The sequence below is a fragment of the Cyprinodon variegatus genome, unplaced genomic scaffold (genome assembly GCF_000732505.1).
Source record: "Cyprinodon variegatus isolate N-32 unplaced genomic scaffold, C_variegatus-1.0 Scaffold40, whole genome shotgun sequence".
Lineage (NCBI taxonomy): Eukaryota > Metazoa > Chordata > Actinopteri > Cyprinodontiformes > Cyprinodontidae > Cyprinodon > Cyprinodon variegatus.
Window position 1 is genome coordinate 1,617,107 of NW_015150493.1, and position 15,855 is coordinate 1,632,961.

Below are 15,855 nucleotides of genomic sequence, written 5' to 3' on the forward strand. Positions count from 1 at the left end.
GAATTAACGCATAAAAACAAACCCATTTAAACTTGTGGGGGAGATTCACAAACAGTGGACTGCAGTCAGTGCTTCAAGGACCACCATGCAGATGTATGCATCACATGTGTTTTGGCTGTCGCATTCATTGTGTCAGGTCACTCCTGATCAAGACAGCATCAGAAACGTATCTGGATTAAAGACCTAAAGGACTAGACTGCTGCTTAGTGATGAAAAGAAAGTTTCTGATGAAAGTAAACTGTGGAACTGTGCATCCCAGGGTCTGGAGATAGAGAGGAGAAGCACAGAATCATTGATGCTTCAGTTCCATTAGCTGACATTTTAGAGTTTATCTTAAGATTATTTGTTTTTAAGTCTTTAAATGGCTCCGCCCCTCCTTACCTCTCTGAGCTTCTCCACCCCTATACTCCCACTCGGTGCCTCAGGTCAGCTGAACTGCTGCTCCTGGAGGCACCAAGGTCCAAACAGAAGCTTAGAGGAGACGGAGCTTTTCCAGTTGCTGCTCCAAAATTGTGGAATGAGCTCACCCGCTTAATAAGACAATCCTCTTCAATGCTTATTCTTAAAACTCATCTTAAAACCTATTTTTATTCTTTGGTCTTTAAGACTGCATAAGACTCTCTCTGTTTTTGCATTTGTGGTTTGTTTTCTTTAATCTGGTTTTATTTAATCAATTTATTTTATTATATATGTTTTACTCATTTAAACTTCTATGTTGTTTTTATACAGTTTTAACTTTACCTGATATGTATAGCACTTTGTGGCAGCCGTGGCCGTTTTTAATAAAGTTAAGTTGAGCTAAATCAAACTAATTTACAGCGGCCGTTGTAAAACTGAAAACTCTGAGTTCCCAACCTTGGGATCAATTTAGAGTAGCAGATTTGAATCACCTGCTTATTGAAACGGACCCCAGGTTTCAACCATCAACCTCTTGATTTGAAGTAAAAGCAGAATGTGACAGTTCACGGTTGTCCATGTGGGATGCGGAAATTGTGGGGGAGTTTTGAGATTTCCAATTAAAAGGCATCTGCATATTTCTAAGTCAGGAGTCTTCCAGTCTATGGCAGTATGTTTTAAATACAAAAACATAGAGTTTGGACCCTTGGGAAGATTACATTTATTATGTTTTTTCAATCAAAACAGTGACATCCATGTTTCAGTTAAGCATCAGTTGTAAATCTCTTTAATCCAGATAGTTAACATTTAATTATTTCAGCGTTGTACTGTGAGCCGGTCAAACTGCAGCTGTTTTTTTGTTTGTTTTTTTCTCAGTTAACATGAAGATTACAGCAGCCAGCTCTAGAAATCCTGTATATTCAACTGTACCTGCCATGAATCATATCAGTTTAAATACTTTAAGTTTCTGGGTTTTTTGTTGTTGTTTTTTTAGATACCTGCCTCCTATGTGAACAGGAAGCTCTCTAGTCACCACACATACTCCTACACAACACATCACAACCCATTTGTGAACTTCCAAACATGATTAGACATGAAAGAAGTTTTCGACTCTCAAACACAAGTCCGACAAATTTCATGTAGTTAAACCAATCTTGTATAAACCCCAGTGAGCAGGCAGGCCCACACTCATGGAGACTTTTAGATAAATAGCCATAAACACGACCCTTCTGGCATATTGAAAGTAAATATTCAAACAAATTGATACACACTGACATGTTCACCTACGGCACACGCATACAAAGTGAAACAGGGACGACGACGTACAAAGCAATCCCATCCCAACGCGGAGAGACACAGACAGAGAAACACCCAGGAGCCTTGATGAATGACAGCTGAGCTTTCAAACTGACAAGAAGAGGGGATGGGGGTGATGGGGGGGGGGGACAGCTAGCCGAGCATGAAATTAAAGCCCCAACTGTCAACCTGAGGACAGTCAGCAGAACAACTTGAGGGCGGCTGTGTTCGGAAGTGTGTGACAGTGGCAGAGAGAAGGAGATGGTGGCAGCAAAGCCCCTTTCAGCGGAGACAATGGGCCGAGTTCAGAGCCGCTGCCGCTAAACAGTTACATAATGTTCAAAGTGTCACTGTCGCTCTGTCAGTTGCAAGAGGAACAAAAACAAAATTTAAAAAATGTCATAACTGTAAAGCATGGAAGTGGAGGGTTGTTGGTTTGGGCTTGTTTTAAAGGAATCCCTTTTAAGCAAATCTCTCAAGCTGGAGAACATTTTCTTTTTCCCCTAAAAAAAAATGCCACCATCTCTTTGGTTTTTAAAGTTACATTGAAATAAACCAGAAAACTAAATTAGCTGTTTCATTTGGACCGGTGAGACCAAAGCAGAGATGCTTGTTTATAATAAAAAAGGTAATTTAGGAGAATAGGTAAAAAAGCATGAGCACAAACACCACATGATGGTTGAGTGGTGATGATCTGGGCCGTGACAGCAGCTTACAGAGAAATGATCCCAAAAGAGAGCAGAAGTATGGCTGCAATGGCCAAGCAAAGCATAAACTTCAACCTGACACTGAAACTAATTTCTGCAAAACCCTTAATGAAATAAAAAGACATACATCAGAAGAAACACAAACAAAACCTGCATTTCATTTTTTGGGTGGAACAATTGAGGTAAATTGTAAATCATTACAGAACCTCAAAAACTATGTTTGGTTCTTATTTCTTCTGCGTTTTCCTAACCTAACTGCCAGATGGTTCATTCCTTGTTTTTATAGGGACCAAACATGGGTATGTAAGATTTAACACCGACAACATGCTGTTTTCTCCAGCTCCCTGAAAGCAATCTTCCCCCGCTGTGTTGCACACTTCATGAATGCTCCCAAGACAGCTTGATGAGATATTCGTTACATAAAATAAAAGATTTATGATCGTATATACCGAGAAGTAAGATGGGCATAAATCTGTTGACTGTAACCGCACCTTCTGCTATGGTAACTAGGATATGGCCTGCAAAATCTGGTGAGAAAAAAGGCTAGAAAAGATATATATATGTTGACACTAATAAATTTATTAGGTGAAAGATTGATTATTCTAATAATGGTAAAATTGATTTAAATTAATTACCTCCTAGAATGTTTTTTTTTTTTTCCAAAACCATGAAAGCCAATCATTTAAATTTGTGTCTTGTGTAATCTTGTTTTGTATGTATTACTGCATCAACATGTTGTAGCATGAAGGCTTGTGGCACTGCTGCTTAATGGAGCCCTGGATGGTTTAACAGCATCCTTAAGCTTGTCTGCTTTGTTTGGTCTGATGTCTCTTAGAGTCTCTGAGTTGTTTGGGTCAGGCCAAGTGCTATCATGGTTTAAGCAGGTTTTGGTACGTTTGGCAGTGTGGTTCCATGCAAAGTCACAATAGAAAACTGAAATCAGGATCCACATATGGCTTGTTAGCAGAAAGCGAACCATAAAGTTCTCTAAAATCTTTCGACGGACAACTCATCTGACTTTGGACTGGTAAAAACCCTGTGAGACAACACCTGCAGACAACATCACTGAAAGTGAAATCTTCCAAACATTACATTTTTCTTTTATTTATCTCATGTAAAGGAATCCTATGAGGAAATGGTTTCTGTGTTTTATTTTGTTGTAAATCATAATCATCAAATAATGACAATAAATGCCTGAAATACAAAACAGACATTACTGCATGTGGGGTCGACCCATCCTCAAAAATGCTGAAGCGTTTTTTTCATGCTGTGCATCACAGAAACCATAAGAAAGTTGGAAAACAGCTCTGAAAAAAACATACTTTATTGAATGCATTATTATTTCCCGACATTAGTCTGAACTTTATTTTCTCTAACAAAGCATCTACAACTTATTTTTTCTTCTTTGGAAGAAAACATTCACTGAGCTCCACAAGGCAGCAGGATAAACCATCTACCTGCTGAAATTCTGCTGTATTTTTCTTTTCTAAGAGTTAAAATACTCCTCTTGCTAATTAATACAAATTCCCTCGCTGTAAATTACAGAAATGTAGCCTGGAAAAGAAAAGGAAGAAGAAAAAAAATCAGCTGTTTTGTGCTGCCCCCTGCTGTTTTCCTAGGGGGGGACTCAGAGTCCAATGAAATGAAGAGAGAGAAAAATCTGCCTCACCAACAAGAAGAACGTCATGTCCAGAAATAAAACAGGAATCAGATGCAATTAAGAGTTATTCAAGGAAACAATACAACTTGTAATTAATTCATATCTTACCAAATTATTGGCTAGTTGTTAGTGTGTAAAAATCTGATTCTTTATGCATAGAAATACAGTAGACCAGACATTCAGATGCAGCATTTAGTCCTCAATCAACTGGAAGCCAACTAAAAGCAGCTACAATGAGAAAGTAGGGACACTGCTCCCTCCTGCTGGTAATAAAGAGAATTGCAGGATGATTTAGGCAGAAAAAAATATATATCAACCTTTGCCCAAAATTATTCAAATTCCTGAGAGTTTAGATTTTTATTTTTATTTCAATTAGATTGGTTGGATAAGAGAGCCCTTCTCTCAAAATAAATTGTGTAATAAAATGTTAAAGGAGTGTCAATTATGTGATAAAAAATTAAAAAATATTTACGTTTTACTGAAAATGTTGCATCAAAACATTTTTATACCCATTTTGATAAGTAATGGGAAAATCTGGATTTTTGCCTATCCACTGGTATTTGGATTAATTATCCTTGATAATCATGGTGAAATAATTTTGATTGGGAATTACTCCTTAACAACACCCTCATGTTTCGCTCCCTTCACAGATTCTCCATCAGTCTTAAGACTTTTAAGCTTAAATGTAAATTAGTTCTCCTTCCCAGATGTGTTTTTATTCAAAAACAACCAAAAAGAGATGCAGTGCAAACTATTTAGGAAAAGTTCAAAGATAGCTCCAAACAGTTTATATGGGACTGGGTCGCAGCGACAGCACTACCTGCAAAGACACCCAAACCTCCCAGCATTAAAAAAAGGAAACATGTTAAGCCCTGCCAGACAACCTGAACCCCATGCCAAAAAAAAAGCTAACACCATATACTGTGTCTGTTTCCTTCCATAAAGCAAATAGACATTATTTAGATCCCTTCGAATCACCCAGTCCCACTTCTTCCTGAATATCAAACATTGCATTGCATTGCAGGGTCAACAAACGCCGCAGGATCATAGGAGGAATCGACATTAATGCCTTGTTGGTTCAGAGAAACTATCTTAAACCCCTTCATCTAAATAAATTTGGAAGCCTCCAAGACATTCAGCCCTAATTAAACCAGATAAGAATATAATAATGAACAATATCCATTTGTTAACTCTGAAAAAGAGTTCACATCTGTCTTCTGCAATAATGGACGCATTTATTCTTAAGTATAGACACGCTGTACACATCAAAGTTTAAGTAACTGATCTTCACAAATTTCACAATAAATTGGTATCAATGGAAGGTCATCAAAGCGTTGAGAGACCTGAAGAAACTTACAAAGAGCTGCTGAGACTGCAGACAACAGAATGTGCCAGCTAGGATAATCCATCATTTCTAAGCACAATGGTGCTGACGTCAAGCCAAGAAGTGAGGCTGAGAAACCAACTTAGAGCGTGTGCAGCTCTTGATTCATATCGAGTCTGGAATCTATAGAGTAGAAAATCACAATAAATGAAGAAGAGATTGAATCTAATATAAGGGAGAATTTCATCTGTGTCCCAGCAACACCCATAGGGGAAAGATGTAGGGTAGTGTGTGAAGAGAAGTAGAACAGAGGGTGAAATTACAGCTCAGAGGATAAGGTGAATCAGTACACTGCAGCAGTCATCGTGTAGCTCCACGGACACACCCACGACACGCTGCCTGCAGCAAGCAGGGAACACCGCAGGTACATTTAGTGGCCGCTCACTAAGAAGACTGAAACGTCTGATCAATGACAGCAGAGCTCTGATCTCTGAGCAGTTGCTCATCAATTGATGAGGTGAATATTTGTAGGGGGATTCACTGCCTCTAAGCAGAGCTCAGCTACATCCAGTGGAGACATGCAGGAAGGGAACAGCTTAAAAGATAAAAGAGCAGTCTCAACCATATATTAAAGAAAAAAGTTTTATAACTGATAAATGAAAGATACAAAATGAAAAATATTTACTTTGTGCACAGCAGGATCAAGAAAACACTTAAAAGTTTCAACAAAGCAACATATCAAGAAGAGGTTAGAAAGCCAAACCACTGATATTAATGAGTCCTTGAGAGCTTACTGGGTTACATAAAGATTTTGGACTCCAAAGAACAGAGCAATTATGTACATATGGAGCAAATATGGAACAGAAATAAATGTAAAATACCTCAAGACATCTTAAAAGTAAGCAGAAAATTATCTAAACCAATGGTTTGGTAAAGGCTAGTGTTTTTTAAGATTCAATAACAAGTAAGAGCACACAGAAGTCTGTCTGGCATTCACAAAAAAAAAAAATCTCTCATTGACATTTAAGTTTGTCAGTTAAGGTGTGAAGAGCTGGGAGACAAGCCTTCTCTCTGCAGAGAACCTGGCAGCAAGACTGAACGGGCCACAAGGGTTCTGGAACAACATCTGAGTAACCCTGCAAAAATAAAACAAGCTCCAACTCAGGCTCCACAGGCCTCAGTCGGCATGGTTAACGTTTGAATGGACTGCCAAAGGAAAACCTGTTCTTTCTAAAGGAACCTGGCAGCCTTCTTTATGTTTACAAAGTCAAATCTTAAATCACAAAATTATTCTAGACTTTTGTTGCTCCGTTTGTCTAAAACCTAAGGATATGAATGGCTGCTGCAGTGCTGTTTTGGGTTGCCGACAGCCAACAATTAAGAACAGGCAAACAAATAGAAAAACATTTGAGACACTTTCATGAGGTTATTTTCTGCTCCAGATCCACAGATTGTCTTTATAAAAATAGCTGCAACAGTCAGAATGAGTCACAGAGTGTGGCTGGATAGAGCAGGAGGAAAAGATGCATGGAGCTGCAGGCTGCTGATTCACTGACCGATGCAGAAAACATCAGGCAGTAAATCAGATCCACACATTAAAGAAATATTTACTTTAGCGGCTCGTTGCTCCTGCAGAGGAGAATCAGTACAACAGAACACAAGATTAATCTTATATCAACAAATAAATAATAAATCTAGCTTTGCATACTATTAAGTTTTAAAATATATTTATATTTAACTAGTCTTGATTTATGGATTTAGAACTTCCAAAAAGCTGAATGGAGAAAAAAAAAGTCTGAAACTAAAGAAGGATGTTTCAAAGGTTTTATATTCTCAATAAAACAAAAAGCAAAATATTAAATTTGTGGTGAGTGGCTAGTGGAGGTGTGACACAAAGCCTCAGCACAATAAAGCAGAATTTAATTATTTGAAACTATACCATTAGGTAAATGCTTCAAGTCTACCAGCATCATTCTGGTCCCAAAGAAGCCTCAGGTTCCCCCCCGGCCTGTTGCACTTACTCCTATCTTGATGAAGTGCTTCAAAAGGCTGGTTAAAGAACACATCGTCTCCAGTCTCCCCCCAACATTCGACCTGTTCCAGTTCGCCCACCGACGGAACCGCTCCACTAAGGACGCCATCTCTGCTGCTCCCCACCTGGGCCTGGCACAACTGGAGGAGAAGAACACCCATATGCGGATGCTGTTCCTGGACTTCAGTTCCGCTTTCAACATCATCATCCCAAAGCATCTGATAGGAAAACTGGAACAGCTGGGCTTCAATCCAATTGGCTGTTAGACTTCCTCACAAACAAACCTGTCAGTCCAGGTCAGACAAAACAACCACAATGTCATCATCCTGAGCACAGGCTCCCCTCAGGACTGCATCCTGATCCCTCTGCTGTTCACCCTGATGACACATGACTGGGTCCCCAGGTTCACCACCAATCACATCGTGAAGTTTGCACACAACACCAAGGCGGTGGGGCTCATCAGAGACGACAACAACCAGGACTACAGAGAGGAATTGGAGCAGCTGGTGGACTGGTGCAGAGATAACAGCCTTATAACAGCCGGAGAAAATGAAGGGGATCATCGTTAAAGAACAGGCCTAACCATGCTCCACTGCTCATCAGCACCTCAGCTGTAGAGGTGGTCAACAGCACCAAATTTCTGGGGGTGCACATGACAGAAAACCTCACCTGGACTGTAAACACAACCTCACTGGTCAAAAGGGCCTAGAAGAGCTTGTATTCCTGTGGAGGATGAGGAGAGCCCACCTGCCGCCACCCATCCTCACCACCTTCTACAGAAGCGCCATAGAGAGCGTTCTGACCAGCTGTCTCATTGTGTGGTGTGGAGGCTGCAGTGCCTCAGACTGGAAGAAGGTGATAAGAGTGGTGAGAACAGTAGAGAGGATCATTGGGGCTCCTCTGCCCTCCATAAAAGACATTTCATCCCAGCGCTGCATGTCCCGACACATTAATATTATCAATGACCCCTCACACCCCCACCATGGACCGTTCTCCCTGCTGCCCTCCCTGCTGTGAAGCCCTGGGAGGCTTCACAGCATTTGATGCAGGACCAGCAGAATCCAGAACAGTTTCTTCCCCACCACCATCAGACAGCTGAACTGTTGATAAAACTCTCAATCACGTTTACATTTGATCACTGCTGCACTTTAAGAAATGGAAATGAGAGCTTGAAAAAAAAAATGAAATAAAAGTTGTCCAAGTCTAAATCATAAAAAATTCTCCAAAAAGGCCCAAAATGTCTCAAAGTTACAGGAAGCCTAACAAAAGCAGCTGCATGAAGAATCGAGGGCTTTGCTCAGATGCTGACATTACACAGCTCGGACTACCAACAAATTAAAACGTCTGTTTTAAACATCACTTGAATAAACATGCAGACTAGTGTAAAAACTTGACATGTAAGAAGATGACATGTTTGGAACATCCATCAGGGGGAATTACCAACTGTGTGATCAGGCAGCAGCAAAAGCATCTGACAGTGAAAACAGTGAGTGAAGGTCAGCAGACACAGACTGCATTAAACATTCTAACCATTAATAGAGTTGAACACAGGGGGAGACTTTAATTATATGAGGAGGCCTTATTGGGGCTTTTTATTTTCTTTTGCATGTGAGGCATTTAATTGTCAATGTGGGAAGATTTGGAACTAGGAGCTACATAAACCGGCTTGTCATAATTTTTAAAGCTTTTTTTTATATGACAAATAGCAGTGTAAAATTTTATTTGCATTATTTTGCACATAATCCCTCCCTTAAATAATGTGGCAAATATTTTTGAGATATTTCTATGTTGTTAAGTGAGAAGTGATTTATGTTTTGGTTGGTTACTTGTACACAATAACATCCAGCTATAGCACACAGTGTTGTTGGGTTGGTTTGTGGAAACATTTACAAATAAACATTATCAGTTATTATTACCTCTACCAAGGAGATTATGGGCATGTTTTAATTCAAAAGAACATGAATGTTGTTGAGAAGAACACAGGAAAGTGTGGACTCGGGGAGAACGGGAGCATAAATATGAGTCTATGTTTGTTGGTTTGTTGCTTTGTTAGCAGGTTTACCTGAGAAGTTGAGAAGGGATTTTTTACCAGAGGTGTGCCACATGCCAAGAAGCAGTCCATTCAAATTTGGTTATGATCCAGATAATTCCAAGTTTTATCTATAGGTGTAAGTATTAGTATGGGACCAAATGTGCTGTTTAGTGCAGGTCTGTGCTTTCCTGAGTGCTTTCTTAGTCGTTTTAATATGTTCATTCGGTTTATACTGCAACAGATGCTTTCTTAACCACTAAATTGTTCATTTGAAGCTGTTTACTGGTAACTTCATAAATCCTTTCACAAAGATATAACCTGGCAAGCAAGATTATAAAGTGCCTAACACTCCTGTTTAAAACGAAAATTTCAAATCGCAGAGGAACTTTAACAAGAGAAAGACCTTCAATTTCTCACAGCAGCCCTTTAGGTAATAAACTTAAGGGGTATTTGCCTGCACATAGAAACATAGAGAGAGTTGCAGCAAGCATTCAGATCCATGCATGCAAATACAGTCCTGCAACAATGGACTCTAAACAAGCAAGCTTTAAACTTCCTAAAACAGAAATCCTTAAATAAATAGAATAGAATAGAATAGAATAGAATAGAATAGAATAGAATAGAATAGAATAGAATACAACTTTATTGTCATTGCACTGTCACAAGTACAAGGCAATGAAATGTGGTTTTTGCATCTATCCAGAAGTGCTATACAGGATATACATATTATTACAGGTGTATATACAACTAAAAAGTAGTAGTTAGGGACAGTAAAAAGTTGTGTATAAATATAAATATGAATATGGGAGCTACATGCACAGATTATACAGATTGTACAGAATATAAAGGAATGTTAGGAAAAGGATTATATATGAATTAGCGGGTTCAGGAGTGTGACAGTTGTTTAGCCTTACTATTTAGCGTTATTCTTAATTAATCTGGAACGATAGAATCTCTTCTGGAAAAGGAGGGACATTCAGCAGAACCTTTTTAAGCTTAATGGACAAAGTCACACCTAAAGCCCGCCTATCATCATGGTTAGAAATTTAAGAGCAGTAGAAGTCATGAGAAACCATAACTTATGCTTGAATGCTCTTGTTGTTTCAATGATGCAATGTAAAAAAAATTCTGACAAAACTAATGTGATAGAAGCAGGTGTCCATACATCCTCCTGTGCTGCCATGTTTCTTTTGGTTTAACGGTGGGCTGGGCAGCTCATGCTTTAGTCACAGATGCATGTCCCGCCTAAAACTGCCACATGATTGGCCAACCTGTTTTGTGCGAGCAGTACAAGATGGATTCTCGAGTGTTTGCATAAATACCATGAGAACTCAGCTTGCAGTAAAGACTCATAAAGATATATTCTTTGTCTAAAGCAACTAGGGCTGCAACCAATAAATATTTTGCAAATAGATTAATCAGTTGGTTATTTTTTCGATTTATAATCGGATAGCAACAGGTTCCTAAAAGAAGACTTTATATGAAATTAAACCAGGTGAAACTAAAACTTTTCTGCTTAAAGAGTTCAGATGAGATTAATGTTTTTTTTCTTAAATGCAAAATGTTTACTTTTTTTTTTACAATTTTGTTATAATTTCTGTGTAAGCTGGGTTTCTCTGTCAACTAAAAACACAGATTACAGTCTATATACTCCAGTTAAAAAAGAATTGATTACTAAATTAATGGACGATTATTTCAATAATAGAATAATTACAATTAATCTGATTAATTGTTTCAGCTCTAGTAGCAGCCAGATCTACAGCAAAGCAACCAAGACATGGGTGAGAAAAAACAAAGAAGCTACAAAGAATCTTCAGAGTGGCAAGAAGAAAGTCTTTGTTAAAAAGAAAGTCACAAGAGCTCCAGTTGGTAGTTTGCCACAAGTCATATGGGGTCACACTACAAACATGTGATAGAAGGTTCCCTGGTGAGATACCATGTGCTTCATGTGCAAGAACCCAGTCTTAGCACAACACCCTGGATACACCATTAAAATGTATATTCAAACAATGATCTTATGTGCGATCCTGTTTTATCAAAACCCAACATTTACTGAGCTTTGATCATTTTCTACTTTTTTTTTTATTTTGTGATGGCGATATCTAAGTACATTATCCAGGGCTGCCAACTTTTCACCAAGAGATTTTGAAATAGTTTGGACAGGAAACCCTGTCAGGGTGAGATTAGGACAGGTATCGGCTGGAGGTTTTCAGAGGATTTAACTGAAACAAAGTGGCAAAATGTGGAATTTTTGTAAAACAGTAACAATAAGTGATCTCTAGTTATGTGAAACAATTTTCTCACAATATACATTATTTTCTACATTCTGTTGATTTTTAGAAAATTAAACTAAAGATCTAAGAATTAAACTAAGAATTTCACAACTTTGTTCATTAATTATTCTCTGCAGTTCAAGTAAATTAAACAATGGGGAACTAATAAGTTATCACTGGATTACTGGCACTGGATTCAGGAACCAGTGCAATCGAAACCTATGCAAACTACAGACTGTATGAATATTTGGTAATAGGCTAAGGATCAAAAAGCTTCATTCAATATGTTATTAACTTTTCTTACAATTGACAAAACGGCTAAACAATTCAGACCTTCTAGGAGGCTGTAGGTTTTATAAAAACTCACCATGACAGGAGACAGCACTTCTCTGGAGGTTTCAGTTTGGAAGGTGTGATGGAAATTAAGTTTTTAAACATATTCAATGGACCAAAATAAAGATAAATGAATATGATAATAAAAGCTGAACATCCCTGTGGTTTCTCCTCTATGAATCCAGGATCACCGAGTTGTTCTGCACATCCTCTCTGAATGTGGTTGATCTTTTATTGGGTGGCTGATCTTTTAAAAAATAAAATGCAATGGTTCTTTTTCTTATTTTGGAGTGTTTGAGAGGTAAACTTGGAAGCTTTAAGAATTAAAATATTTGTGTTGTTTTAATTACCCCTAAATCCCAATGGGAGATAATTAAACTAGACTGAGTTGAGTTTTAATGTCATTTTCTAGTGTGAGAAATTGGGAATATGGAGTGAGAGTGTGTGAAGACACTGAGATGGGTGAGTCTCACTCCCAATGGGTGACAGTTGACCACCCTGCATTATAAGTTTTGTTCCTGATGGATTCATCATTAACATATAGGCCAATGTGAGAGCAAGAGCTTTGGGAGCTGCAGAATCGAAAGGTGCATAATGACCCTGGGTCAATCATCGCTCTAAGTGAAAGGATCACAGTTATGGAAAGCTTTACCAAACGATCAATGCCAGACATGAGGCTTAGTGGAATTAGTAAGGGAGTAAAAATGCTAATTAAAGGGCTGAATCCATTAAATTTCTACTGAATTTCATGTTATTCTACATTTCAGTAAGAAAACCACACCACTGATTTTTTATTTTTATTTTTTTTAGGTATAATTGACTATTCAGCTGAATTGTCTGCTATTCCTCAATTCAGAGAAAAAGCAGAAGAAACAAAAGGAAAATCACTGACTCACTGATAGCAGAGGTGATGACGCAAAAGAAACGTAACCTCACCCAGAGGTAACCCTGATGGGAGCCGAATAACACCCACTGTCCACGCTGACCATTTTCACACTTTATTAAATCACCAAATCGGGTTATTCTGCAATTTTTAATTCAAAACCTTTTGGATTAAATGGGGGGACAATCACCAATTTAATAAATGGATACAAATGTTTAAACAGCCAACACAACAATAACTCTCATAACATCCAATGTACGCCGATGAAAGGAGGAAAGTCTATGCTTTAAGCTTTCACTTTCATCGAGATGCATTTCTATGATTTTATGCATGAAAATTATAAAATTTCGCTTCTTCTAATGAAGTCTGGTAGACATGGATGCTGTCCTGTTGGGAAGCTTCTGTAGCTCAGGATGCTGAGGTTTTTCTTCCAACAGGACAGACAGTAAGGAACACATCAGGTTCCACGCTGCAACACGGGACACGCACGTTTTCCACTCATTAATAACCCAGTCAAGGACATGACATCGATACTATAGCCTCAAGTTACCCACGCTGAACCAATTTACAGCCGGAACAAAGAGGCGTTCAGGTACATAATAAAAGACGGATATTTCTACTACTTACGTCTGTATGTAAAACGTATATATAGAATTCTTATATAGGCCTATAAGAAATATTAACACGTAATTACTTTAATTGAAAACCGTATATCAAGTGAGATATACGTTTAATTTCATAAAATAGAATTAAAATCACAGTATTTTATTTTGAAAATACTAATCGGAAGTTTAGTGATTCTCCTTATTGTATTTTAATCCTACCTGGATAATAATATAAAAAAAATGGCTTGACCTTTTTGTGCTGCAAATACAGATATATTGGAGTGTTAAAATATGTAATGAATAATAGGCTAATAAATATAACATCAGGCTGAGGCATGCATGAAAGCAATGCTGTGCAACAATAACAGATAATAATTTCCCCATGAATTCCTCTTATTTCTGAACCCTGCTTACCTTTAGCCTCACAGTCTGCACAGTACTTGTTGTTCTCCTCTTTCAGCAGTTTGGTGAGAATAGCCTGATGCTGCTCGTTCAGTTTCTGGGCTTTTTCTCTCTCTGACCGGGTCGTCATCTTGTTTTCTGTGTGGGGTGCTGTTAGGACGTGGGTCCTGTTGAATGAAGAGCCAGGGAATCTTGGGTGCGCGTTAACAAGGGAGGGACATTTCCAAGATGAAGCCGCGCCGCTCCACCACTCTGAGCTGTCAATCCACTAACAGCTGCAGCTTGGATGTTGAGGCACCATCCGTGCTGCTTTCAAGACCGTGGGAATTTCTATAACGCTTTTCTTTTTTTTTTCCAGGATGACTTTGCTACGGAGCCCGTAAAGGGACATTGGAAAAAAAAAAAGTATTTTGCGCACCAGATTCTGTCTCGCGCACATTAGATAATTAATGGTATTTTTCAGTATAGGCCTATGTCGTACTAGCTGCAGTCAGGGGCGAAGATAGATGGGGGGCCTGGGGTGGCCATGGACGACCTTAACCAATCATTGGTCACCCCTACCATTTTTTCCCTCTAACATAGATGGTGGCAGCAGTAATACTCTGAAGGAGAAATGTTCAAACTTATCAAACGTTTACATTTTTCATATATTAACAACTAATTGACAACAGACACACTGTGGTTAATTATGCTGGTGAAGATTCTCAGTCATCCAGGTCATAGTCATTACGTTCAAAATGTCTGAATTCAGACATTTTGAATTGAGGAAGCTTCCTGGAGGGAAAGCGAAACGTCTTCAAACCTTGGAAACAAAGTCCAGTGGTTTGTTTTTTAAACTTTTACAGAATGTGGTTAATTTTGCACATAAGTATACAAACATTAAAGATGATAGATACAGAATTGGTGCTCTTTTCAGAACTAAATGTGAATTATTTGGGGTAAAGATAAAATTATGTGCCTCTGCAGGTCATCTAAGAGTCTTCAGTGAAATCTTAGATAAATATCTACTTAACTTAAAAATTCATTAAATGTGGATATTAGTAGATTTAAATATATTTTTTTGCAGAATGATTATTGATAAAAGTTCAATGACAATGTAAAATATGTTCGCCCCAGAACTCAAACCTGAAAGAATTTTGTCCAATATCCTATTTATTTACACAGCATAGATTTTTTACATATATGCGTATATTTGTTTGCAAAAGCGGCAGGTAAGGATAGTTTGTCTTTATTTAGAAAATATGGAGGTTGTGCTCGTTCCTGTTGGAACAGTGTAGATTGACCCTGAGGTTCTGGTGCCTTTCAACCACCCCTCAATGTACATTGGTTATTGCCTGGCCCCCTATTAGGATTTTCTGGCTATGCCTCTGGCTACACAAAGGAAGATATGAGACTTAATTTACCTATATTTTCAATTTGGATTGACATTCAGTCGGTTGAGGATTGTTATTTCAGAAAGACTCTTCAGACGCATCTTGAAGTTTTGTAGTTCTCTGCGAAAGGGATGCACCAAGGTTGAACAAGTTATAACATTCATCCGTGAAAAGATACAGAGGTGTGGTCACCTCGATGCAAATTGATGGATGTTCATAAAAGCCTTGGAAAAAGACCAGAAATAATACACCGGTCGATATTAAAAGAACATAATCCAAGAGGTGTGGAACTGCTATTTTATCAAGAGGCCAAACAACATCTGGCATTTAGACCGTATGACAAATTAAAGCTGGTAGTTGCATATCTGCATGGGTGGATTTTTTTTAGGAGAATCATATGGATCAATCATGCATTAATGACCAGCAGTCTTTAACCGATTTTTTTCTCTATCTCTCTTTTCTTTTCTTCTTTGGTTATTTTTTTTGTTAATAAAACATTTATTGGGCTCACTGTAAACACAATCATTAGCTGTCCAACA

At 38.3% G+C, this 15,855-nt stretch overlaps 1 protein-coding gene across 1 annotated transcript in view; it reads right to left on the reverse strand.

Annotated features, from left to right (window-relative positions):
• smap1 (small ArfGAP 1) overlaps window positions 1-14,229 on the reverse strand; it is a 91,400-nt gene extending 77,171 nt beyond the window's left edge. Inside the window, exon 1 of the mRNA XM_015369963.1 lies at window positions 13,956-14,229. Coding sequence (XP_015225449.1) covers window positions 13,956-14,073 — 118 coding nt within the window. The 5' untranslated portion in view covers window positions 14,074-14,229. The remainder of the gene's footprint in view (window positions 1-13,955) is intronic.
• Between the last annotated feature and the right edge of the window lie 1,626 nt (window positions 14,230-15,855).